The 27,308-nt window shown below is 47.6% G+C and overlaps 1 protein-coding gene across 1 annotated transcript; it reads right to left on the reverse strand.

The window, feature by feature from the left end:
- psd2 (pleckstrin and Sec7 domain containing 2) lies at positions 1-27,276 on the reverse strand. Its single transcript, XM_030113859.1, has 14 exons — positions 27,092-27,276; positions 24,265-25,023; positions 9,933-10,130; positions 9,579-9,659; positions 7,729-7,841; positions 7,248-7,306; positions 5,776-5,865; positions 5,641-5,684; positions 5,314-5,504; positions 5,160-5,230; positions 4,449-4,606; positions 3,624-3,768; positions 3,154-3,297; positions 1-3,002 (listed from the first exon to the last, which is right to left on the reverse strand). The coding sequence occupies exons 1-14, from the start codon at positions 27,274-27,276 to the stop codon at positions 2,778-2,780; spliced, it is 2,463 nt and encodes an 820-aa protein (XP_029969719.1). The 3' UTR covers positions 1-2,777.
- Positions 27,277-27,308: the final 32 nt, after the last annotated feature.

The following is a 27,308-nucleotide window of genomic DNA, read 5'->3' on the forward strand; positions in this document are numbered from 1 at the left end:
GCGCGGAGAGCGCAGCCAGCAGATACGCCTCCAGTGCGAACAGCCAAGCGCCGGCGCGGAGACGCGCGCGGCGCGCGCGGCGCCTCCGCTACGCTTCCGCGTCCAGTGCGTTCCCGGCGTAAGAAAGCAGGTGTTGATCCTAACAATACAGCTTTAGAAAAAGGTTTCCTCCTCTCTGAAAACTCCGCTCCGCTTCAGCATTTTGGTCTGTACAATAATCCGGCCCCCGGGAGTCCGGCTGTGATTCCAGGTCTGCGGCCGGCTCCCGGTCCGGATCTCAGATCCCGTCGCTCGCCGACGACGTGTCCACAGATCAAAGCTGTTCTCTGTCAAAACCCAGGAGGACGACATGCTGCGGCGGCGCTGGAGGGGGCCGTACTGATCTACAGTTGTGTCATAAGGGGATTATATAGAAAGTGTGTGTGTTTGAGGAGAATTGGACTCGATTAAGGTGCTCACAAAACAGCAGTACCGCCTCATCTCCACCCGCTCACACAAGGCCGGGTCTTAACCGGTTGTTTTCCTCGTTTTGGAAAGTGACCGTGCCGTCGACCCATCTCGCCTCGTTGGAGACGCTCGTACTCAGAAAGCGAGCCGGCGTCCGCTTCCCGGAAAGCAGGCCTCCGTCCGTCCGGCCGGCCCGTGCGGAGGCTGTTTTCGCGGCTGCCTTGCTGGTGGGTTTGTTTTGCTGCCTCTCTGTTTCCCGGACCCGGAGCAGTCCCGCTGCTACGCTCGGCCGTCGGCAGCCCGTCTCCGGCCAACACGGCTCCCAACGCAAAACACCGGGCTGAAGTAAAGCTGTGGTCGTGTAGGTCCATGTAACGCGAGCAACGAAAGCAGGTATCGGTTCGATGCTGTGGGAGGTAAAAGGTGCTTCTTTCCGTGTTTGCGGTTTTAAATGGGCACTAAAAGATGGAAACAGAACGGCTGCTGTAAGAAGTATCTCAAACCTTCCTTTATGATGCCAAATCCCAGGCTTTTACACTGAGCAGTCATATTTTTAGTTGTATACTAGATTTCCACATTATTAAAAACAATTACTGTTAAAGTCTATTTGACATTAAAAAAATTAATTTTTTGCAGTTGCTCACCATTGTCTTTATATATCATCTGTATCTGGTGTACCTGATGTATTTATGGTTTCGTACTTCTGAATTTTCGGGCCATGAAACAGCTAGAAAGTCCTGAATTGCTAAATGTTTATAAATAAAATAACAACACCATTACCGCCAGACATCAACCCCTCCAAAAGTCTTTCTTTTACTTGTTTTCTGCGCTGCATTTGACTGGAGTTGGATTGAGACGACTCACCTGAAAGTAAAGCCACACCTGCCCCCTCCTGAACAAACCCTGAAACTCCTCAATTTAAAAATGAGCGTGGCTCCAACCAAAGAAATCACGAAGCATCCGAAGCAGGAAATGTCACTTCCTGGAATCGTTGCAGCTGTTTTGATGTTTCGACACATTTTATGAGGCAACATGACTCTTAAGACATTATCCAGACCAACACTGTCATGTGGATATTGTACCTGATGAAAGCAGCCCGTGTGTCATCCGTTTACATCTTTTAGGCCCTCGTTAAAATAATCGATTTGAAAAAACAGCAGCGTGCATGCAAAGTGAACTGTCACGCTGTTCATCTGGACGGGATGACGGCACGAGTGTGAACGACGCAGCCGCCGGATCCTTCCTCACCAAACATGCTCAGAAAATTTCTTTGCACGACAACAAGACCCTGCTATATTTGCTTCTTCTTCCTGATGCCTACAGCTTCGACATTTCCACTGGAACCACTTAAAAAGCATACTAGCACACACACACGCAGGCACGCAGGCACGCACGCACGCGCACACACACACACTCCATCTTGCCTTCCACCTACACTTTCCTGTTCGGCCCTTCACTTCCTCCTCCAGAAGCCTCACGCCCAAACGTACAGAGCTTCATCTCGCTCCCGCGTTTTCTGTCCGATACATCCGTCGTGGCGTCGTCTTTCGTACGGGATTATCGCATCTCGGATAGTTTGGTTTGATCTGCATGACGAGAGACTGAGCGGCGTCCCACAAGCTGCTCAGACGGCTCTAAACCTTCAGCTCCTCTGGTGGGCCGGCTGCAGGAAGGACATCTGGGGGCGGCAAGGCTGAATGTAAACCCCTTCTTGAAGTAAATAAAGGTTCAAACAGTTCAATAAATAAATAAATATGCTATACAGGGGACTCTATCCTTCTGAGGGTTGACAGGACTAAAACATGCTGCGCCTCCACACACCGCACGCCGCTCAAACTGTAGGTCCAGGCTGTGCACACACACCTGTGAGCGGCTGAGTGTGTAAACACGAGTGTAAAGAAGACAAAAACGAAAAGGCCAAAATGCTACAATAGTACCGTCTCTACGACGCCGACGCTGATCCCCAGGTGGAGGACGGAGAGGACGGACCAGTCTGCGTCCCAAACATGTCTCTACTACCGACGGCGGCTCCTCTCAAATAATACTGATGGCGTTGCTATAAATAGTGATCACAGTTAGGATCCATTTAAATGTGCAATGATAAAAGTTGAAGGAGCCGAGGTTGTGGGCGCACTCTTCATCGTCTTCGTCTATTGCTCAAGGACAGAAACGTATCATCGGGGTGATAGATTCTGGGAAGGATATCGACGGCTTCGGAGGAGCGGAGCAGCATCAGTTCACAAAACGCGAACGATAAAAGCAGTCCGGAGTCGTCAGAACGAGATCGTTCGGTCTGGGCGGCGGCTGCATCCTCCCGGCCGCTCCGGTCCTCAGCTCCTCTGTCCCGGGACGGCGGCCCGCCCGTTCAGCCCGCCGCCGTGGGCCTGGCTGATGGACGGGGACGACTGCGTCTTGCGGAGGTGGTACTCGCGGCCCGCCAGGCCGCCCTCCAGGATCAGGCCGCCCATCACGCTGGCCTCGATCTTCTCCAGGTCGTCCGTCTCGGCGCGGATTTTAGCCTGCAGGAGGCTGATGTAGGTCTCATACCGAGTCTTCTGCTCGGAGAGAGGGAAACACAAAGGGTCAAAGGTCACTGGCTCAGGTTATCATGCTGCTACTCTTCTGTCACTGCAGGTACGACTATTATTACAATCTGATATGATCTCAGATGACATATTGATTGTTGATAAGTTCATCCAGCAGTACCTCGTAGGTGAGGTAGTGCTCTTTGAGCCGGTACTCCTCCCACTCGCGGCTCTTGGGGTCGGCCGAGGGCAGGTTTTTCCGGTGCTCCTCCAGCTCCAGGCTCATCTGCTTCAGCTTGCTCTCGTGACTCACCAGCTGCTCCTCCTGCACCAATCACAGCCCGGAAAAAATGCCGGAAGGCCCCACCCGAACAGCCAATCAGATGCGAAAAGACGCAAATGGGATGTGTGAAATTACCCAGGCCGCTGACATTTTTACTGTTTTTTTTGTAAATGGTAGAATATGTTCTGAATAAAACGTTCAGGTCATATTAAGGCTCAAGCATGACTCTAGAATCCACAACAAAGCTGCAGTTTATTGATTTTCTGAAGGCCTTGGTCGTGTCCTGAAGCCGGTCGTAGGTGTGAATGTGTGTAGGATCATCCTTGTGATGGACTAGTGTGTGTGTGTGTGTGTGTGTGTGTGTGTACCTGGTTGAGTCTGGTGGATGAGGACGGCAGGATTGGCCGACAGAATTTCTTCATGGAGCCGATGGCGGCGGGGAAGGCCGGCGCTGAGAAGAGCGCCGCCACCAGGTTTATCCGGAAGATCCAGGACATCATCTCCTCCTCACTCCTGGAGACACGGATTATAAATGAAATTATAATATTCTTAAGATTATACGGTTAAAGCCAGTATATTCCAGTGGGTTAATAAAAAGACAGATAAGAAGCAGACAGAGGCTCACACACGTTTACCACCTGAGTGACTAAATACACCATCTTGTGGTGCAAACTGATATAGCAAGACTGAACAGGGCCGGGGCGAGAGGGAAAACTTCAGCAGATACGTCAACATTCCATCATAAAACCATCGAAATATTAAATAAACTGAAATGTTGCATGCTCTGTCTCAACACCTATTAGCACAAAGTACCTGAAAATGAAAATCTCTCCACTAAAACCTGAACTGGAAGGTCAGATTCAGCAGCACTGAAATCCTGTTCGCAGCAGCGGTAATACAGATTGAGCCGAGCGTTGAGTCACGCACCACCTGGAACGTCCAAACAAGCAACAGCTGTGCAACCCTATACCGTCTGAATCACGCGTTTGACGCTCTTTTAATACAACCTGACAAACCCTCCAACCGTCACACAGACGCCGCGAGATGAAGCCAACCTTGTGAAACTCGGTGACGCAGCAGAGCCCGCTCCTCTTTTAATGACTGACATTGTGCAGATTTAACTCATAAACATAGCAGTTCATCATCGGTTCACATATTTCTTGACTGCTCTACGTGAAGCGAGGCCGACTCACGGCGCGTGCAGCAGGAACACTCTCCAGTCCGAGGTCTTCAGCTTCAGGACGTTGGCTCTCTTGCTGTAGTCGGTGGCTCGGGTGGCGAGGGAGTGGTGTATCCGCACGGCGTTCTTCAGGTCCACTTCTGAGATGTCTGCGTCGGGCTTGTACTCATCCTGAGCGCCGAGCAGAGGAAAACACACGGCCAGATGTTACAGGTTGTGCTTCTGGAAGCCTCGCGTGTCAACAGACAGTCAAACTGCTGCGAGTGTCTAGAATTTCAAAACTTATTTAATTTATCATTCAGTGGCTTAGTGTGAAATACACATGAACCTGCATCAACGTGTGGATCCTCTTTAGAGTCCAAATGTTTATAGTGAGGCTGAATTACGCTCTAATCCCACTTCAAACAACAAGCAGGAAGAAGTTGTTTTTTTTGGGGGGGGGAGGAGAAATAAAGTCATTTGTTTCATTAAGCTAAACATAAAAATCACACGCGGAGCAGGTTTCCTACCAGCAGAGGGAGACAGACGCACAAAAGTTACACCTCGCCCGATTTTTCTTCTTAATGCTCTTTCCCACTCCCACATGCAGCAGGCTCTCACACACACACACACACACACACACACACACACACACACACACCCAGCACAGCAGCATCCAGCACTGCTGTCACTGCGGTGGTGGTTGTGTTTCTATGGCAACAGAGCAGAGGACGGGATGCGGTACCTTCTGGAGATACAGGATCATCCCCTTCAGAACCGCATAGAACTTCTTCCAGCCGCGGCGGCCCCGCGGCGCTGGCAGGGCAGAGCAGAGACACAGCGTCAGGCTTTTCTGTTTCAACAGGCCGAGACTGAAAGCTTCCGGGTGGAACACGCACTGCGCTTGCCGTCCATGTCGGCGTGGCTCTTGCGGGTCAACACGCCGTGTTTGTAGGTGACGGCGTTCAGGAGGATGGGGATGGCGATGAAGGGGTTACTGCCGTCCGTTACCCTGGCAACACGCTTGCTCCCGCCCTCACACTGCTCCTCCACCAGCTCTGACAGGCTCTTCCTCAGCTCCTCCTCCTCACTGCGCACACACACACACACACAAACGCCCATTCACATAAAGCCAAGGTGCACGTCCTCCAGTGTGCTTACTTCTGAAAAAAACTTGCATGCTCTGCATACTTTCCCCTTTTGATCGGGGCAAAACGCAAACTCACACTGCCCACTCCAGCTTCTCGTTTTTGATGGAGTTGTATAAGACCTGCAGAAAAAGACAGAAAGGATCAATACTACCCTCCATTTTTTAAAAAAATGAAAACACAAACTTTGCATTGCTGCCAGGAAGGACTAACCTTTAATAAATCTTTGGGAAAGTCTTTGCCGTTGTTGAGGCCGTCCAGATTACTGATGAACTGCTGACACGACATCTTCTTACCGATGTTCTGAGGGGAAAACAAGACGATCGGTTGGAATTCGGTCGACGTGTTGCACATGTGTGGGGCGACATGAGTCACTGTTGCTGAGCCCTGCGTCAACAAAACCGGCGCTTCGGCCAGCGTCCACTGGAGGGCAATGTTCAGCCACTGCTGTGCCGTTTAAACCTGATCAGGCATCAGAGCGCCACACCTTTCAGGCGCTTTAACCTCCAATCATGAGGCGTCATTAGAGGAGAGCAGCATCGCCGTGCGTCTGAATCAAACTCGTCACCTGAACAGATACCAGCCGCTCTGGTGCGATGCCGTTACACAATTCCCTTTTTGTTTTGGAGGATTGCTGCTTTATATTCACGCTCCATAAAACACAATAAACACTCTTGTTTCCGATTCCGCAAAAAAAATTGAAATGACTGAAAATGTGTTTTTTTCCCTACAATGCCTCACCAAACGTTGTACGCTCCATTTGCTGATGGCTTCTGTTTTCATAAAGAGGCAACAGCATCGCTGAATACTCCGACATAACCAAAACACATGGCTTAGTTCGATACGTGACTTTACACTTTAAACTAGAAGATCTATGGATTTTGAAGTAAAACTTGTTTTTTCCCCATTTTCTTTACATTTTATTCTCATGCAATGAGAGTAAACCGTTTTTCAGTGGTATTTTTTTTCCCTAAATGATAATAAAAGGAAATAACTTGTATTGAAGCGTCTGCTCATCATGAAAACAATAAAATCTTAAATGATGACTTCAACTTAACCACGGTTCACTTTAAGCCTATCATGCCTCATTTCCTGTGACCTTCCAGCACAAACCATTAGAATGAGGTTGAATGACAGTAAAGTAAATGTAATGGAGATGAAATGAGATCATTCAACAGCTACAGCCCTACTTTAACTGTGTGGTTAGCGGGAGGAGGAGCAAAGGTCAAGGAGCAGAGTGTTAGTACTGAGTTTACTCACCACCTGCAGGGCAGAGACACACCGAGGGACCAGACACGGTTAGCAGGGGAAGGACAGGAAAAGGAGGACAAGGGATTGAAGACAAAGAAAGAGAGAGAGACGGTATTAGTCGGAGGAGGGATTCTCATTTAAAGCAGTTTTCAAGCGGACGGGCGTGGATGGAGCGGGAGGCCGGAGGACCAGCAGCGGACCTCTGATACCGGCGGTGTTACTGCCGGCCAGGCCGCCGTCGCTCCCGTTTTTAGAACTGAACAGACGAGGCGATTCGAGGAGGAGAGAGACAGAAACAGGTCAGAAAGTAGGCCGGGGAGGGGAAGAGAGAAGTGGAGGGAAATGGGAGAGACAGAGACGTCTAGAGGAGGGACGCCGCCTTTGTGTTCCGGCGTTAGCAGAAGAAGTGTGTGACGGGGAGCGCCGGTACGTACGTGTCCGTGCAGGTCCGTGTTCAGCAGCATGAGGGCGCAGGTTAATGTGTGGGCTCCATCTGCAGCGACACAAGCTGAGCATTACAACACACACACACACACACACACAAACACACACGTGAATGTAAAGCTGCACGTCGTCAGCCCAGGCCTAACTGATGAGCAGACATTTGCAGGGCTGCTCGGAGCACGTTACAGATAACAGCGACGCCGTAAACGAACCTGAGCGGCTGCTGAAGTCATCTCATTTACTGTTTACATTTGCGTGGCCGTGCTTCCAGATTTTATGGAAATAGCAGCCGCTTTCCCACCGGAAGATGACAACACTATCAACTGCTATCTATATGGAAATCAGCAACAGTTTATGTCTGTTTTAAACAGTCGATTTATTCCAGTACTTTATGACGTGTTCCTGCTGTTTTAGCGCGACGCGCTGCTTCATTACCGGCTGTACCATCATGACCACCGCCACGACTCTGACCTTCAGACGTGGGCGTTTGCGGGTTGCAGTGGCAGAAGCGTCTGGAGAAGTGGACGAGGACCCTCTCTCTCTCCTGAGTCTCTCCCATGAGAGGAAAGGCCTTCAGGAAGTTCCTGTCACACACACACACGCACACGCACGCACACACACACACACACACACGCTCATGAAGCGCCGCACGCAGTGCAGACGATGCAGGTTCACTGTGTTTGTGGAGAGCCGTCACTGTGTTCAGGAGTGATTTGAATCCTCATTAGCTGACGAACACTGAGCAGAGAAAAACTAAACCTCGACATGATGATAATCAGCAGAATGACACGACCTGCGTTGCAGGACCGCGGCGAGCATCATCTAAGATTCAAACTCTTTTTTCTTCTTCTGACTAGATGCAGTATTGAACGTGGCAGTGCATCGCACTGCATCCTGTATCATGAGTTTCCATCTGTGGGAGGTAGAACACTCCAGAGGATGAAAAACAATCCTTCAAACTAAGTTCTAGGAAGTGAAAAGGTTCTCAATTCCCCTGCTGAGCTGCAGAGGAAAAAATATGTTTTTGGAGCTACAAAAGATTCTTGTTTCCTGTCTGAATGATCTGTAGACAAACTGAAGTACAGAACAGCTTTAACACACAGAAACCAGCGTCACCAAACGGAAAATTTACAAGAATATCACGTTCCGGTCGATGATTCGACAGAAAAATTACCTCACAGCCTATTAAAGAAATGTTCTCCTTTTTCCTCTCACAGTTTCACTTTCAGACCTGCTCTCAATGTTTGGTTGTCATAGTAAATACAGTGGCAAACAGAGAGGAGGCTCTAAATAAAGACGATAAACAGTACCTCTGTCCACTTCACTCATTTCTAACTGAGCTTATTTGACATTTGAAAGTCAGATCATTCTTGTCCTCATAATGCTTTTACAGGTTAATACAGTAGTTCTGAAATCATTTTCCCTCTTTCCGATGGAGGACTTTAGTCTCAGTAAAGGAGAAGAAGGGTCTCCTCATATGGAGGCTTGTTGAATTTAGTGATTGGGGGAAAATAAAATGCCAGAACACATGTAGGAATTTGTAGTTTTATGACAACGTGTAAACTGCTCTTATTCAGACTCTAAAAACTTAATTAATCCCCATCAGGCCTGTCAGTCGGCCCACTTCAGCCAAGAAGAAATGAATAGAGATAATAAGAAAAGAAGGGCTGGTGACAGAAACCCAGAGAAAAGGCTCAGGAGCTCATCTGTCACCTGCTCGGCTCCACAGACTCAGCAGCCCGAGGCTGAACGAATGAAGAAGGTTTTGTCTTCACTGCCGGTGTGAAGGAAAAAAAATCATTTTGGGAATAACTGTCTTTACAGCTTTTATGGAGCATTTTAGGATCTTTTTGGTTCTGACTTTGAGGTTATGGATCCTAAATCTCTTTCTTCATAGATGAAACAGCATTTTTCCCTGCTCCTGTCACACCACAAGCATTTTACAGTAAGAGATCACCTAAGATGTCTGTTTTTAGTCTTTACCTTATTTATGAAAAGCAACATCGCTATTTTAACACAATGGCAGGACTGTAAGTACTTTTAAGTTACTTTCCACCGACATTATTTGAACCGGGCCCGGTGTGAAGAGCCCTCACGAGGCCTCTCAGCTGAGGACTGCACCGGAGGCAGCAGCTGGAGACGGCAACATGTCAGGTACAAGGCCGGGACGCAGGGTGCGGCTGTCAGCAGCACTGGCTAACTGCTCTCAGCACGACAGCTTGATTAGCGCCGGGCTAACGCGATGCGAAGAGGGAGTGCGGCAGACGTGCGCACACTCCCGTCACGCGCCCGGCGCCCGCCGAGTGCTGAGCGAGCGTTACCTCAGGGCTCGGTCCAGGGACAGGCCGGAGAAATCAAAGAAGCTCAGGTACTCTGATGCCACCAGCTGGCTGAAGTCGTTACTGCGGGGAGACAGGAGGAGAACGTCAGCGCTTCGACGTGGCGGCGAGCAGGCACGAATGTTGAAGAAGCGTTTCGTGAAGGCACTGCGCTGGAAGATATCAGAAGCTCCACCATATGTGAGCATGGGACTGATTATCTGCTGGTGAGCCGGTCGTTTCTAGCAGTGCATCAAAGCAAACATGTCTTTTTGTGTCTGAATCAACACGCTTTTCTCATTCCGTGTGATCTGTCAGTCTGTGAGTCAACATATGTGTGTCTGTGTGCGTGCTCACTTTTTGCCCAGGTGTCTGGCCACGTCGCAGCGTTTGAAGCCTTCGAGGTGATAGAGCCGCTTGGCCAGCCTCTTGGCGGCCTCGCAGTCGGCCCGGCAGCCGTTGGCCAGGGTGTCGGTGCTCCCGCGCTCCAAACGCTCCAGACTGCCCAAATCGCACTCCTCTGAGTCAGACAGCACGTCTGTGAGGTTGGCATCGCTGAGGAGAGCATACGCACGCGTACACACACACACACACACACACAGACACACACACAGAAGCAGGTGCCCAGGTTAATGAAGAGAACACATGTCCCGCCGCTCAGCGCCCGCTCGCTCTAAACTCCTCACAACAAAGTAAACTGCTGAGCATAAAACCCAATTACATAAACATATGTTCACGTGCACGCAAACAGGAGGAGGACGAGGTTTAAATGACTCGTTATGACAGTGACCCACTTTCACAGACACTTAACGTCCCGCTTTGATGCGGTGGATACGAAGGCTGATGATAATGCCGGGGCAGATTCCACCTTCCCCGATCGCCTCCAAAAAGCCCCTCTAATCTCAGACCCTGGACCTCAGACATCATTTGAATTTAAGTGCTTTAATGTAAAAGCTAATGCCCTAATTCTGCTCCGCTATTTTAGGCAAATGAAGGTCGGAAAAGTGAGACAGTCATTTTTAAAGTCCAAAGAGAAGAAGAGAGCGCCTCGGCTGGCCTCAACAACTCGCATCTACTTGCCCTCCAGCAGAGGAGCGAACGTCCCGATGAACTCCTCCTCTCCTGCCGCGTCCGGGTACCAAAGCGGGGATGTTATGCAAAAGACTGGAAGTACTTATTCAGTCTCGCAGGAGAAGAAAAGCTCGAAGGGGCGGCAGAACATGAGAGAACACACCGTGCTTCAAACAAAGGAAAACTCTCAGTCTGGATTCATCATTGTTTCCTGCATGTTGGAATCAGTCACGTCTCTCACTGACTGATCCGGACATAATAAAACCAGCACCGTTCATTTTCCTTTCAATCCTCTCTGTAATGGATTTAAAATGATTTTGATGCAAAGGAAAACAGTGTTCTGTAACCAAGAAGCATCCTGGTTTTAAATTTGTGTGTTGTCGTTTAAATGTGCTGAAGTATTAAAGTCATTGAAAAAGAATCACACTGAAATTCAATCATAACACAGTTATCTTTTTAATCTAGTAGATTATTATTATTATCTAGTTAGTTTTTCTCAAAAACATTAGTGACCACATGCATCATCATATTTTCCATTTTTATACTATTGTTACTATTTTTTGTGATTAATTTATTATCTTCTGATTTTCTAAGTTTAATCTTGACTTACTTTCATAAATATCTGTAAATCTTTAAAATAAACACCGTCGAGTTGTAAAAAAATGTGCTTTTGAAATCATTGCAGCCAGTGTTCACTTTTTTTTTCCCTTGAACATCATTTTTCATTTCGACAGACGCAGGTAGCCGCTCTTATTCAGATTTTCCTCTGCGCCGCTGTAAAAATAGAAACAGCAGCACACTTCAGAGTTCGTCCTCAAAGAAGGCGGAAATGCCTCCCGCCATGTTTCCAGTGACCCAAAACAAACTCCTGCTGCACGGCGCACCTGTGCGGCTCGCCACGCAGGCCGAGTTACGTCTGGTCGATGCTGCAGTCAGCGGCCAGTTTATTAAAGTTTTCATTCATTCAGACTCTCATCTGTTAAATTTATCATGAAACTGCTCATCATTTTATAACGACTTGCAATGCAGAGTGTAAAATACAAAAAAAAAATAAAGGCTCAACTGTGTCATCTGTGTACTGACTCATGCTCCCAGCTTCCCTGGGTCTGTGCAGAGGCGATTACCAGGATAATCATTTTTGCAGAGACGGCTGGAGCGTGCGCTGCTGGGAGATTTTGTTCTGGATTTAACCATGAACCTCCATTGAGTTGATGAAGCGAGGAAGTATACCAGGGAAACGTCACATAGCGGAGATCCAGATGTTGACCCTGATATGGGTCACTCGCCACAAATACACTAAATCCAACATTTCCCACAACGTATCTTTCACTTGTCTCTCGCTGCCCGAGAAAAAAACCCCAGATGTCGGAAACGCTGCGCCTCCAGCCTGCAACACAGGCTTCATTCTGTATATTTGCCAACCTGAGTTCAGCCTTTGTGCGATCGTGAGATTTCTAAATGCCCCCGAAAAGCTTCCTCACAGCCTCAGAAGAGCCGTCCAGCGGTAGAGCAGAGCTGCCTCTGACAGAAAGGGATTGTCATGTTCGGATTGGCCGGGCTGCGGGGAAACGGCGCCGGGACGGCAGGCTGGGAGGCGGCGTGCGGCCGAAGGACTCGGTTTAATGAAGTGCCTCCTCCTCAGCAGAGGCCTTACACAAGTCACGCCAACCGAGGGGCTTGTCATCAGGAGAACAAAGAGAATCAATGTATTAATTAGTCTCCTGCTCATTTATTTATGACTTACTGCGACAGTTTAATTGATGTTGGACTGAAGTGCACTGTATACTTTACAGATTGCACCAAACCACAGTCCATCAGATGGAAGTTAATTAGCCTTTTTACCGACGTTTAAACAAACAGGGAAGATGGCTGTAACGAGAAGTCTTTAAAAAAATGCTTTGTTGTTTCCATTACTTGGAAGAGCCTTCTTCACATGATTTACAGGTTCTGTGACGCATTATTCAGACCCAGCTGTGAAAGAATAAAAACATGCAGCAAACACGCGAGGCACCGTAGCATTTCACCATCATCCATGCTGAGAGAAGAGAACGGCGATCGTGCAACATTTCCATATTTACAAGAAAATTAATGACAAGTGTAGTGAACACACTCCCCGTCATCTGTCTCCCTGGCATTTCCTCATTTCCTGTGTGTGTGTGCGTGTGCGTGTGTGTGTGTGTATCTCTGCGTGGCACAAGCTGCATTTCATCCAGATGATTCAGAAGGTTGTTTTTTTCCTCTTCTTTTTTTTTTTTTTTTTTTGCATAATCTCATCAGGCCAATTTCATTACCCTGGCAAATTCAATACATTATGTGCTGCTGTTGTAAGGGATTAGCGGGTTGCCATGGATACGGCGGAAGCCAAGCGTCATATGCGAGAAGGAGGACGACAGCAGCGGACTATTTAAAGGCGGCCTGTCACCGCTAATTCCAAACAATCAAAGGCTATCAGCGAAAATAAAGCTACCGGCAGCGAGCAGCTCCCATCAGCGAGGAGTCAGGCCTGCTGACTGTGAGCTGCGCCCGGCCGGCTGACCTCCACAAAGGCCTTTGATTTGGCTGCTCAGGGGAAGGTTGACTCATTAACATGGCCGATCCTTCATCTGGGCCCCGACCTGCAGGGACCAATTCACCTTGGGAGGTCCGACATCAAGATACTGCTTCCAGCAACGCAGTCTGCAAATTCACAAAGGACGCATAAGCTCCTCCGCGGCGAGGAGACCGGCCGGGCAGGCTCCTCCACCTTATCGTTTTGAACCATTACGGCCAAGAATGACAATGAGATCGCAGATACGCCGAGAAGAAAGCCGTCATTTGAAGGGTGCCTGGGCTCGGCCTCGGGGAGAGGGCGGGGAGTTTCCGGGAGGAGTGAAAAATCGAGCCTTTTCAAGTGGAGAGCGGGCCATCTGAGTCGGTTTGGGGATCTCATTAGATTGTTTCCTGTACGGCTGTCTCTGGGGGGGAAGGCGGCTCTGGTTCTGTCCCGCAAGGGAGGAGGCCTCATCAACATATTCCAACACACACGAGAAAGTTACGCTTGTTCCTGACCCGGATAATTGGCAAAAAAAAAGTAAAAATACTGGTTTATATGAATGCTTTTACACAAGTCAGGCTCCAACATGCAAGAAGAAGTACAGTGATTTAAACAGCTCTGTGATAACCCCGAGAAAACGGCCGGTGGTGAGAGGGCTTTGGCTTGTCTGGCCGAATTAATTCAGCAGATTCACAGAGACCTAATAAATCATTCAGAGCTCATATCGGTCACAGCGCTGAAATGATGCTCCTCTCTCCGAGTGCAACAAATTCTGGCAAAAACAGCATTAGTCTAGCAAACACACACACACACACTCACAAAACACAAGAGAGAGAGAGAGAGAGACACACACAACATCAAGTGTCAGAAATGAAACGCCGGCCTTTTGTGCCAGAACACTGGGAGCTACCGCGGGGCCAAGTGGCACACAGTAAAGCTATTAAGTCTATCTAAAGGCAGAGTTCCGTGTCCCGGGGCCACGCTCACTGAGGCGGCGCGACCGCCGCTCAGACTGCCAGTGTTCAGGAGCCGGTGCCGTCGAAGGCGGGGGGCATGACGAGGCATGCCAGTGACTAACGCTGCTCGGACCCACACCCACAAGGTGTGCCCAGGAGCAAGGTGTGTGTGTGTGTGTGTGTGTGTGTGTGTGTGCCTGGTGGCAGACAGGAATCCGTTCATCCCCGTGAGCGTCACAAATAATTAAGGGATTACCTACATTATGTAATTCTGTGGTTTCACAGGCCTTTACTGAGGTGTAGACGTAATTTCAAAACATCGGCAGATCAGCTGTTTGGGTGTAAATGTGTGTCAGTTGGGTCATCTGCGTGTGAATACCACATCTGTATGAAGAGGCAGCGGAGCAGAGCCACACTCCTGGCTCTAAACATGCATCCCAGCAGGCTGATGTCGGGGACATTTACTCCACACCGACAGTCGACACACGGTGAATCAAACACATTAGAGGCAGATTGTTCTCCAGGAGGGACACTAAAGACATCAGGATGGATAAAGCAGTGTGACGCTATTGATTTTGTAAGATGAATGTGAACGAGTCACAACAGTCAGGCGTCTTTCGGGAGGTGCACAGCCACAAACATGCATTAGCAGAGAAACAGCAGGCGACCTGAGCAGAGTGAGAGCCCCTCTGAAATAAAACAGGAATGGATGGAAAGAACTAAAATGGAAAATAACAGATCAGTTATTCAATGCATTACATCACCTAACACTGCTTTGAAAAGTATCTGTTTCTCATGTTCTTTTCTATTCTATTTATCATGTGTTTTTTATACTGTTTGAGTGATTTGAGGTCTTCTGTGTCTTAATGACTGTGCCTGACATTATTTTCACTGTTATGTTGATATCTTCGTTGAACTGTGTTTCTCTGTTTTGATTGTTTTCTTGCACAGTGTCTCCTTCTGTTATCTATCAGCTATCCTTTTCATCCAAATCAAACTTCTTTCAACAGGGATGAATGTGAAAAACGTCCATTTGACATACTGATGACTCACTTCTAAAGAAAAACTACAGCAATCTTTTCACTGAGCACATGACATTTCCAGTCGTGAGGACTTCAAATGAAAACGCACGGTTGTAATCAATCATTGATTATCAGCTACTTCAAAGCATTACTGTCAGAGCAGTCCTGGACTTTAAAACAGCCCTGTTTAAGTATCGGGTCTCCCTCTTTCAGAACTATAAATAACCTTTGGAGGATTATTATAGGCTGTAATTTTCGGTACCACAGCTCCTTCCTCACTATTTCCATATTGCCACGCAGCATGAACACCGTTCCCACCCCGTCCCAACGTCCGTGCGTAAAAGCGCACCGGGCAGACCTGAAACTTACAGGATTTGCAGCAAAAAGTCGAAGTGAACATCATATTCCTCCTTCCACATCTCGGATTCTGGGAATGAGCGGTTGAATTCGCGCCGGGCTCGAACCGCCTCATCATCCAGTAGTCGGTAAAATCTGCATGGGCCCGGTGGGACGACTCCGCTCCAGGTTCCGGTTCGTTCGGACGGTTCGGGTCGGCTCGGAGGGGGAGGAGGGGATGAGGAGAAGGACAAGAAGCTGTCGTGGTGTCAACAGGCGGAGGTCGAAGGTTTGGAGCGCTTTCCTTGAAGTTCCTCCGGGAGGAGAGGATGTGGGAGGCGGGGCGTCGGGCCGAGCGGAGCGGCCGCTGCACAATGGCCCAGTGTGTCCCGGCCAGCTCCGCTTCCTCCGCCTTCAAATGAAGGGCTCGCGGCCAGCGGGTCCGCGCGGGACCAGCGGGACGTCCTGTGCTCCGATTCTTCAAGTTCACTTCCCAGCAGGCGCACACTGATTTCTGCACATTCCTCCGCGCAGCGCCTCGGTGGGGCGAAGGGGCGCAAACAAAAGGAGCGCAGACCGCTCAGGGCGACACCAGAACACCAGAACCCGGACAGCACCAGACCTGGCACCAATATACACTTATTAACTCTATTTCACTCACAAGTCCAGTTTCAGACAAAATGCAACCTAAAAATTACCACACAAAACCATCAAACGCACATTTAGTGAAGCTGAAGCTGCTTTTAAAGTAAACATCACAAATCGAAGCCCAGCTTCTTGAATTGTTGTATATTTAAAGATGTGGTTGAAACTGGCTGATTCACAGACAACACACTGCAGTAGAAAGTCGTTATATGCAGCCTGTAACCCTGGTAAGAACAATGACTAATGCTCTTACATAATCATTCAGTCCTTCATTTTTTTAGCATGTCCACATTGTTGCATTCACAACATTAACATTAATGTTCCATTAATATTTACTAAAACATCCTAAATCTCATAATTTGACATATCTATCTTCTTTTAAATTCAATTCCACTGTGAAATTGACTGTTGAACATTTCAAGTTTTGAGTGTTTTTGCAAAGGGAGCAAACAAGTATAAAAATAACTTTTCAAGCCAAAGATGCACTAAAAGGAATCAGATGGAGGATTAGAGCTGGGATCTTAACGGTGTGTGTGTGTGTGTGTGTGTGTGAATGAAACAACCAAGGTAAACAGGGAATTCATATGACAAACAAATGATACAATATTAATGATAATGCTCTCAAAACACACACTCGCTTACACAGACATTATTTTATGACACACTTCTGCATGCCACCTTTGGCATGTGAGTCCCCCCCCCCCCCCCCCCCCCCCCCCCCTTCCTCTTTCTAGTCTCGTGGAAAGAAGAACAATAGAAACAAGCAGACGTGCAGCTGCAGGGTCAAAAGTCCAAGAGTGAGTGGGACGAGGTGGTGGATGAACACAGAGTCAATATTTGGAGACTTGCATCGCGGCGACCTGATTCAGCGGCTTCAGATTATTACACCAAGACAACACGTTCAATAGAAACGAGATATTACTCTGTCTGCAGAGCGATATCTCCGACTGAGACGGCAGCAGCTTGCTGCCATGACTCATGGATAACCTCTGTCACTCACAGACAGAGGATTTTTCACAGACAGCAGAATTTATAAATCTGTTGGATGCTGTGCGACGTGATGTTTTCGTGGCAGACAACACATGGGGGAAAAACTGATTCAGTTTTCAAGCAGTTAGCCAGAAGAGGTTTCACAAGAGAAAAGCCTCATGTGTTACCTATTAAAAGGAACGGTTTCATGGGTTTTGAATCAAAAAAAAGACTTCAGGCTTTGGACACTGGGTTCCCTTGGGAAACATCAGAGATACTAATAAATTCAATAGATAAACATCCACAAATAAGTGATTCTGTTCAGCTGCAGTCACATTTCCATGTACACATCCAAAATAAGAAGAAGCATTGTTACTAAAGACGATGATTTCTTATTAGAACTGGATTCAGATAACTGTAAGTCACATTACAAGTTTGCAAATTGGGAGTTCTAGATCTTTATGAAAAGGAAAATATAAAAAAAACCATAAGCAAACTGTGTCCAGGTTTTGTGTCATAAGAAAATCTGAGCTTGGATTACACCAAAAAGGCAGGCAGTGGCAAATACTTAACCTCACGATAATTATCATTCAATCATTCTCTCATTCCTCCGTTTGTTTGTGAGATATATTAGAAAGTGAACAATTTGTCCTCAAAGTTAATATGTTAGAAGAAACCAGTCAAGCTCAACGTTCACACCCACAATCAGCCACTAATTAGCCTCTAATGCAGGATTCTGGTCTCTGAACAACAACTTCAGCGTCCGCAGAGACAGCATGCCAGCTCCACACAGACGACCCAGTCTGGATCTGAATCCAGTCCATTTTCTCTGTGAAGCGAGAGTTTTAACGACTGCAACCGCATGTCGCAGTTAAACAACTTCAGCACTTCAGCAAACGCTGTTAAACGGATTTATTGGATAAGAAATGCTGTGTTCTGTATTGTGTGGCATGGCCCGTTTTCTTGAAGTCTCTATAACAAACACAAGCATCGAGAGGCGCCCGCTTAGCTCCAAACAATGGACAATGGTGACCTCTCTTGGCTCAGTGAGGCTAATTACGTTCAGGTGTGGGACTGCGTGTCTTGGGGTAACGCCGAACGGCTCGAGACAAACCTCTGCCCTGAAATCAGCCGTTTCAACGAGGAGAACCGTAATTACCATATGAAAAAACAAAAAAGGAACAAATGCTTTACAGTGTGTGGTGGGGCTTCCACTCAACACACACACGCAAAGTGGTGACAGGGCTCCACAGACGAGGGAGGCCCGTGGTATGGAAAACCTCACCCAGTCAAAACACTGCTCCAGAAAGACTGCGGGATGTGTCAGAAAACATGGAGTCGCGCTATAAATAGACGGGATAAATCTGATTCACTTACCGTGTTTATGTGAGTCTGTGGTGAGAGAACGGAGGAGGATTCATGTGTGTGGCTGCTTGTTTTGCAGCAAGTGTGCATTCATGTATTTATGTCTGCAACTGTGTGTGCATGCGTGTGTGTGTGTGTGTGTGTGTGTGTGTGTGTGTGTGTGTGTGTGAGTGAGTGCATGTGGCCATATCACTGCCTGAATGAGAGCCAGGAAGGATAATCTGCAGGATGTTTCAGCAGTGCTATAGAACCGCGCAAAGGGTTTTATTCCCACGGTGACATCCTGAAAGAAATCGTGTGTGTGTGTGTGTGTGTGTGTGAGTGTGTGTGTACACAGAAAGAGAGCGAGTGTGGAAGACAGATATAAAGCGCTCCTGTATCTGTGTCACTGAGTGAGCAGTAGGATGCTGGAGAGTTAAACGCATTTTGTTTATGCATGTGTACTGCTGGCCCGCGCGTCTTTTCATGTGTGTGTGCGTGTGCGTGTGTGTGTGTGTGTGTGTGTGTTTCTGCACTCGACACTGTGTATGAAAGAGATTAGTCCGCACGGCAGAGCTGCCTCTCTGATATGGAAACAACTGCGCCTGGCTTTTATCTGCTCTGCTTGGGCTCAGATGTGCGAGGCTCGTGCACCGGTGGGAGGAACACACACTCGCAGCATGTTTCTCACACACATGCAAGCGAGAGATCCCGCACATGTGTTGAGACACTTATGGTCCTCCTATGCCGTGACTCCTGAGCATCAGTTTGCACTGTATTGTGGCGATCTGAAGAGACGGAGCCAGTTTGTCAGCAGTTCTCGCTCCTCCATGAGCAGCGTTCGGCGAGTCGCTCCGCTGCCAGACTGACAGGGAGTGTGTTTTTCCTGGCACTTTCAGGATCCTCGCAGGATTAAGGTTAAGCTTCGGCTTCGCTCACGTTCCCCGCAGAGCGCAGAGGTACACAACTCATGCAGAGTGACGGATTCACGGACTAACTAACCAAATAAAGACGAGACTGACGGAAATGCCGGGAAACCAACGAGCACTTTTGCTGACTAAATCACAAACACGGTCGCTGCTCTTCACAACGTGCCGCATGGCATGTTTTCCAGTACATGCAAGACTCGCTCGTTGTTTCCACATCCCATGGCCAGCTGCCGACTTTACTTGCTTCATGCACTGATGTCAGAATAATCGGTCATAGCAGGAAGAGGATCTACAGTGAAAGTTTGGCTGAGTTAAGATTAGGTTTCTCCTCCCTGCCTCAGGCATCATCAAAACGCTGCCTGTTATGAAAGCTGAAGCCTGAATAGTGGATGGAGGGGGCACGCATGCTCCGCTTGCAAGGTTTAAAAGCCGTCTGAGCCAATGGTGGAATCAGAATGGAGTAGAAAGCAATAAATCTCTGTTATTTCTGTTCCTTGATGTCTTAAATCACAACAATGTTTACACAGTTGAAAAAAGATCTGCGAAAACGAGAGCTTGCCGGGAAGACTGGGAATACATGCAGTGCACTGTTTCACTTGCGCAGAAGAAGTCAGACATGTGTCCAACCGATTCATGACTCACTAACAGAGTTTCTGCAGCATTTTGAGACACATATGTTGATCCAACTGCTTCACGCCGCACGCCAAAAACACGCTACTCCATCTCTTCCACTGTTCGGTCATTACCACTCACTGTCTGTCAGCAGCAATAACACACAGCCAAGAGAAATCTTTATTTATAGATGTGAAACAATGTCTCACAAAAGGTAGGGGACATCCTGGACTGGTTAACAAACCATCACAGGGCAGACACTGGCTGTGACAGCCACATGTTATTAACTAACCTCAAATAAAATGTCATTTAATTTAATGTCTGTGTAACAGACAGAATATGAAAAACACAACATGCATCATCTAATACTTTAATGTTGAGCACAGTTGAATATTCACAGAGATAGATAAAAAAAAAACTAATTCTGACTGTTTGAATCTCATAAAACAAGCTCTTTCAGAAGTTGCTGCACAAAGTTCAAGAGGAATCTTGAACCATTTTTCCAGCCAGAACTGCTTCAGATCCCTCAGACTCTTTGAATGTCTGCTGTCTCTGAGCTCGCTCCATCTCTAAAGGATTCAGCTTTTTTTCTGACTGCTAACTTAAAAAATGTTGAGTTTGGATTTTTTTTCTAAGCCCTTCTGTAGTAGATTTACTGTGACTGCTGATCGCAGTTTATCGCACTTTATGTAGTTAAATGAGAAATTTCAAAGGGCTCTCAGACTTTTCAATTCAGCTTTTTCCTGCTGCTGTGGATAGGAAAAATGCTGCGGGTTACTGAAATTGAAATTCGCACCACCTAATAAACACACTAAGTTACTATTGCAATTGAGAAGACATCAGTAAGACGACTAGATGTATACAGCTGCAGTGAATGTAAGCTCTGCTTTCAGCTCAACAACTGAGGCTTGTCAGCCAGAATCAACAAGTGACACACAAAAAAAAATAACACAATGACAACAAAAAAGACACTGAAAAAAGAAATTTGTGGATTTATTCTAATTGATTCTGGGTAACAAATTTAACCACTGACCCATAAGAAACCCAAATGTCTGCCCAGACTGACTGACTGACTGACTGACTGACTGATTGACTGATTGACTTGCCAGTTTTTAACCGCTGCTCTGCAGCTGCTCTGCAGCTGCTCTGTCCTGCAGTGAAAACGACTAGTTGTCCATGACGCCCCGAGCGCCAAACCGTGGAACCAACGTGCCAATTCTGTGGCTACCCGGCGGCAAGAATGGAGGGATGGATGGAGGGGGGGGGGGGGAGGGAAGATAAGAGGCAGCAGCAGGAAAACACTGCAGGGGAAATGGAAGACTGGGTGATGCAAAGAAGAGAGGAGGAGTCTGGCGCACGCACGTGTGTGTGTGTGTGTGTGTGTGTGACAGGAGGTGAGATAAAGTGAGATAAGATGGATCAAGGGGAGAAATGAAAAGGAGGTGAGATGGAGCAAACAAAGCCTCTGAGTGACAGGATGAAAAGACAGAAGCTGGAATAGCTGGAGGAAAAGCATCATGATGGAGATCAGGCCTGCAGACACTGATATTCCAGTGAGGAATGGAACGGCAGGCGGCCTTAAACGTTGTTTTACTTTGTCACACATTTCTCTTGTGGTCACTGTGAATCACAAGAAGCTTTAAAGATGTAAATTTCAAATTTTGTTTGACCTCATTTGTCTATTTTGAAAATGTCTTGTGGAAATACTGTAAACTTACAAAAACACATTTCTAAATTATGCACACAAACAAATATAGCAAGTTTGATGAGACATGCATATAGTTAAAGGTTATTAGTTGAAATGGAATCAAGGGCTGAATAAAGAATAAAGCCTCAGCTAACTGTGATCGCATACCAGGACAGAGGAAATCAACCTGTAGGTTTTTGTAAATGCAGAACATCAGTGAGCCTTAAAGCCGACTCCGGACGACCAGGAAGAACGTCCAGGTTAACGACTGAGAGCATGGTGGAGGTATCATCATGCTGCCTCTGGGACTGAAGACGCTCAACATGTCAGCAGAACAAACACATGAGACTTACCAAGACCATCTGAGGAAAGCTTTTCACAGAGCTTTGTAGTTTCTTTTTTTTTTTTAACAGGGAGACGATCTGGCATTGTAGCAGCACCGTGAAGAGCTGGGGTGTTTTCAAGGATCCAGCATTAAGCTTTGACCTACAAGATAGTTAGATTCTTTGAAGAGAGCTGAAATCTGCCACTATGGAAAAAAATTCCTGTAAACATTTAAAAAATAATGTTTGAACACATCAAAGAGGAATAAACTACCAGAAGACAATGCAGGAATCCTCCACAGGACAGAAATACTGAGAGTCTCACAATGCTGCCAAACATTAGGGAAATCCACCAGTCACACTCTAATCACCTTTAAAAAATCTGATTTTGTTATGCTGGTGATCAATAACTGAGCATTTTATTAAATGCTCATTTTCAATTTTAAATTTTTTTCAAAATTGTATGATTAATTAATGCTGAATCCGCTTGAGTCATTAGTGTCTTTTAAAGCTTCCCTTTCAGACTGACTAGCAGATGTATCCACTCTAGATTTAAGTGCTCCAGTGTCTGGCGAGCTATCTAGCATGTAGCAATAATCAGTCACACACACACACACACACACACACACACACACACACACACACTGGGCAGAGGAGAGCTGAAGACGGTGATGTCATGACATAAACAATAGCTCATTCAGCTTGGCGCTGGTGGTCAGGAAGCGAGACCGTGCTTAAAGGACAACATCTGTAGCCTGAGCTGATAAAGAGAGTAGGGGGGGGGGGGCATCATCCAAAATCTGCCATTCATCCAGAGAACCAGGAGAGGCTGAAATCAGATCCCAGCAGCTCGCTGAGCAAATCGTGTCAGAGGTCCGTGTTTCTGTTTGTGCATTCCAGTTTGTCTGTGGCTGTAGAAACTGTGCAGGAGGGGAGGCGCGGCCGGTGAACAGCCCGCCGCCGCTGAGCACATGCCACAAAGGCAGATCTATGGCAGTGGTCTTAGTTGGGGAGGTTTTCCCATATGGTTGCTGTTATGGACTTCCCCTGCCTTCGGTGGTGCTGCGCCGCTTCCTCGCCCCCCTTTAGAGCCATTAAGGTAATTAAACATGAGGAAAGTAGCATCAGCTGTCGTCGTCTTCCCACAATCCCTTGGGGTGCATGCAAATGACGGTCCGTGTGGGTGAGTTTGTGATTACGGTGTAAAATCACATCATTGTGATTTCACCATGCTGACAGACATCTCATTCACAAACTGACATTTAAATTCGGCGTCTCGACCTCACACCCTGAAAATACCTCTCTGATCGCTTCCATTCTGCTTTGGTTCAAACGTCTGTTGCAAAGCATGAAAGTCGCTGTAATGTGGCAGCGCTAAGGTTTTCTATTTTACATAGGCAGCATATTTTAAGTATTCAAATAGCCACAATCTGCAGGTCTGCTGGATAAGCGTGGATTTACCGGCTTTCAGTCACTTTTAACTCCTCTCATTCTACATGCAGCAAATCCTGATTCAAGTGTCCCACTGACTCCATAAAAATGTAAAAGCTCTCCGACTGCAATTTGGAATTTTTCAGGCCCCTTTGTGTTTGCTTAATGCTGTATGAGTCTGCTGTGTGAATGGAGCAGTTTCACTGGGCTGCACCAAGCTGTGGCCACGTGCAGAAACTCTTTCCCTTCTCTCATTTCCCAAAGCTGGGAAGGATTTTAGGCTGAGTAACACCGACCAGCTTTTGTTTCTGCACCTTGTGTTTTATTTCTTGGCTGGTTGCAGTTAGATGTGGCTTGAAGGACGTATTTTGGCAAAGATCCTGTGACAGTTTGCACATATGATAAAATTGCCATGTTCAGATCGTGCGCTGGAGCCCAGAGTAACTGTCCCTGATCCTCCTCTGGTCCACTGAGTCATGCTACCTGCTGGTGAGGTCAAGGTCAAATGAGATAAACCGAAGGAGGGAGACATATACTCGTCTAAACCGTTAATCCAACTGGATTTAGATTTGCAAGGGGATTAATGTTTGAGTGTCACTCATAAATATGATCTTTATATATTTGGGGATGTTTTTACATTTAGTGTAAATGATTACCTTTTCGATACCCCTCCTAATTTCATGCTGCTGAGTGTTCAGAGTTAGAAATGTCAGACGGTGATGAACACCAGCGGTGAAGGCAGAGATACACACACTGTCTCCACAGACTGTTTCATTTGTGAAATCTTAACCTGGGTTGAGGTTGTTAAGGTGCCAGCGGGGTCCTCCTTACCTCACGGAGCTGATCATGGCTCCACAGCCCTCCGGGGCCGTGTGGGAGTCTGTATGGTATCCGTTGGGGATGGCCCAGCGTCCGGGCTGGCTCAGCACAAACTCCGACCTGCTGCCCGGTATGGTGGTCCGTAACGGGCTTCCCCCGACGCCGGCCGCCGCCCCGCGGGCGGGGCTGTCCTCGTCCGTCAGATCTCCCCCCGGGGCCTCGGGTCCAGCCTCGGCCCCCTCTTGCTCCTGCACAGTAGCCAGCTCCAGCTCCAGAGGTTCCGGGCCCTGCAAGAAGGCCCTCTGCTGGATGAGCGGAGTCAAAGGCGCCTCGAAGCTGACGCAGCTGTCCGTCTCGTCTGTGAGCGACAGGACGTCCAGAGAGTCCAGGCTGCTGTAGCAGGTCCCCCCCCTGAGCAGGGCCGACTCCACGATGCGCTCGAACGTGGAGCTGAATCCGTCTTTATTGTCCACCTTGCTCTTCTCCCTCTCCTCTTCCTCTTGCTCTTCCTCTTCGTCTTCGTCCGGGACGTCGGCCTGCTCTACGATCTGCTCGAAGGCCGAGCTGAAGGTGTCCTGGTTCTCTCCCCCGTCTGCCTCTCTCTGCTCCTCCTCGTCCTCCTCTTCCACCTCGGTGTCGGCGTGTTCCACGCTGCTCTCAAAGTTGGAGCTGAAGGCGTCCAGATGCGTGAGTGTCCCCCCTTCCTCTCCTCCGTCGTCTTCCTCACCTGCCTCCTCCTCCTCGTCATTTCCACCGATGCCATTTGCCAGTCTGCCACGAGGAGAAGAGAAGGAAAATTAGAGGCGATCAGAAGCACGACAGGTTCACTGTTCAGACGAACTCACACGCAAGAACGTCTGTTCATTTTCCTGGATTAACTGAATTCCTTGTTCAGGAGAGGCATGCATTCTGACAAACACTTCCTCTGGAGTAGTCGCAGAGACAAATGCAGGAACATGAAAGATGAGACAGCACTGTGCCATTAGGTGAACAGCTGGAGGCCTGCTTCTCTTTATCTGTCAAATCATCGCTGCCTTTATTCTCTTTATTCACCACATTATGAATCTGCCGTCGTGCTGTTTGCTCCAGACAGACGGAAACGAGACGTGAAATAAGCTCCATGTCAGACGGAAAGCAGCAGCAACAATCGCACCGTTGTGTTTACTGACACTCGAGTTTCTCACACACCAAACCACCGGTTGACCGGTATCTTCTTCCTCCACATTCTCAGCTTTCCACCCGAGCCCCGACCCTCTTGTCTTTCAGATTACTGTCCTTCAGCTCACTTTACAGCTGTTTCTCCTGTTTTCTTTGTAACTCACTGACTTGACGATACTCAGTCTGTGAAACGCGGGTGAACACATTGAGATAATTATGTACATGAGAAGAACACTGAGAAAAGTAATTTGCCGTTTAAAGCAAGCAGACAGGAAAAGGTGACGGCAGGAGCTGAGTGTGTCTGCTTATCATCGTCACAAGCTAAAAAGGTGATGAACAGATCTCTGGAACGCTGAAGAGGATTTCATTTCACTCTAAATGTCAAGGTGTGAATGAGTCAGCAAAAGAAAATTCACTTTGTGTTTGTTTTTGTAAATCAATATGTGAGCTACTTTATTGGTACCAAACATGCAAATACAGGGTAAATTCGTAGCTGTTCATACGTATATGTTTAAAGTTTAACATTGATCAGTGTCGTCGTAACGGTTTGTACTGATTTTATGACTTATACTCTTAAAAACATTAAAATGATCTAAAAAACAGAAAGAAGATATACTAATGAGCTGTACTCCATATGCTATAAAATACTACAATTAAAAAAAATACGTTGTTGGAGATATACTTTAGAATTTCACTAAATAAAGCATTTCATGAATTACATAAATATTTCCAAAATAATTTGGTTCTAATTCTTTGTAAAGCTGTCTGTGAAGATAATTCCAGGTGGGTTAATCGTTTTGGTTTTGCCTTATATAACTTGAGCAGTCGAATACACGTGAAGACAGACTAAACCACCAGCTGATGTTTTGGACAGTGGAGGGAAATGGGAGACCTCAGAGGAAAAGCCATGCACACACAGAGAGAACATGCAAACTACACACAATAAAACCCCGAGGCCAGGACTCAAATCGGGATTATTGCCACTGTGAGAGTGCTAACTACACCACCATGAACACTAAGAGTAAATATAATTCATTACTTACTGTACTTTTTAAAGATTTAAAGCACGCAATGTATATAAAGGTTGATTTTCAAGAATACTGTAACGTTTATCAAATGTGGGCATTTCAGTGATATTTCATATCAAGTGACACTCTAATGAAACAGTAGAAGGTCGATATTATACTTCTAACTTTGACCTTCAAAGTCTAATAAATTCATTTATAACAGTGTAAAAGTTCAAATAAATGCCTGCACAGCGCTAACAAAGTGATTTATGTACAGGGAGAAAACTAAAAGATATAGCCCAAACTAACTCAGCTCACCGCTAAAGGTCAAAACATTTCTTCACAAATTGTTCATCGGCCCCAGAAAACAGAAGTTAGTGAGCTGTTGGACCCACCTCCCGGCCTGCGGACGGTTACTTTCCTCCACCTCCTCTTCTGCCGCTGCTTCATCCCCCCTTCCCTCCTCCTCTTCTTTCATCTCCTCCGCCTCTCGTTCCTCCTCCTCCTCCTCCCCGGTCCCCTCGCTCTCCCCCTCCGCCTCTCCTTCTGCCGGCCGATGCTCCTCTTCACTGCCATCCACCCTCTCCTCCGTCAACTCCCCCTCTCCTCCCTCATCCTTTGCTTCTTCTTCCTCCTCTTCCCTGTGTGTCTCCCCCTGTGCCCCCTCCTCTCGCTCTCTGGTCTCCTCCTCTGGTTTGCCCTTCTCTAGCTCGCCGGCGCCGGCCTCCGGCTGCTCCTCATCCGCCCTGCTGTGTCTCTGTGAGGTGGGGTCCGCGGCGGGGGCGCCGCTGGTCGGACCGGGCTCCACTGGAGTCTCTGGCGGGGTGGGAGAGGGCAGGGCCTGCCCCTCCTGGGTCATGGTGCCCTTCACCAGGGTGGCTGGGACTGTCC

The sequence above is a fragment of the Salarias fasciatus genome, chromosome 2, assembly GCF_902148845.1.
Source record: "Salarias fasciatus chromosome 2, fSalaFa1.1, whole genome shotgun sequence".
In the NCBI taxonomy this organism is placed as follows: Eukaryota; Metazoa; Chordata; class Actinopteri; order Blenniiformes; family Blenniidae; genus Salarias; species Salarias fasciatus.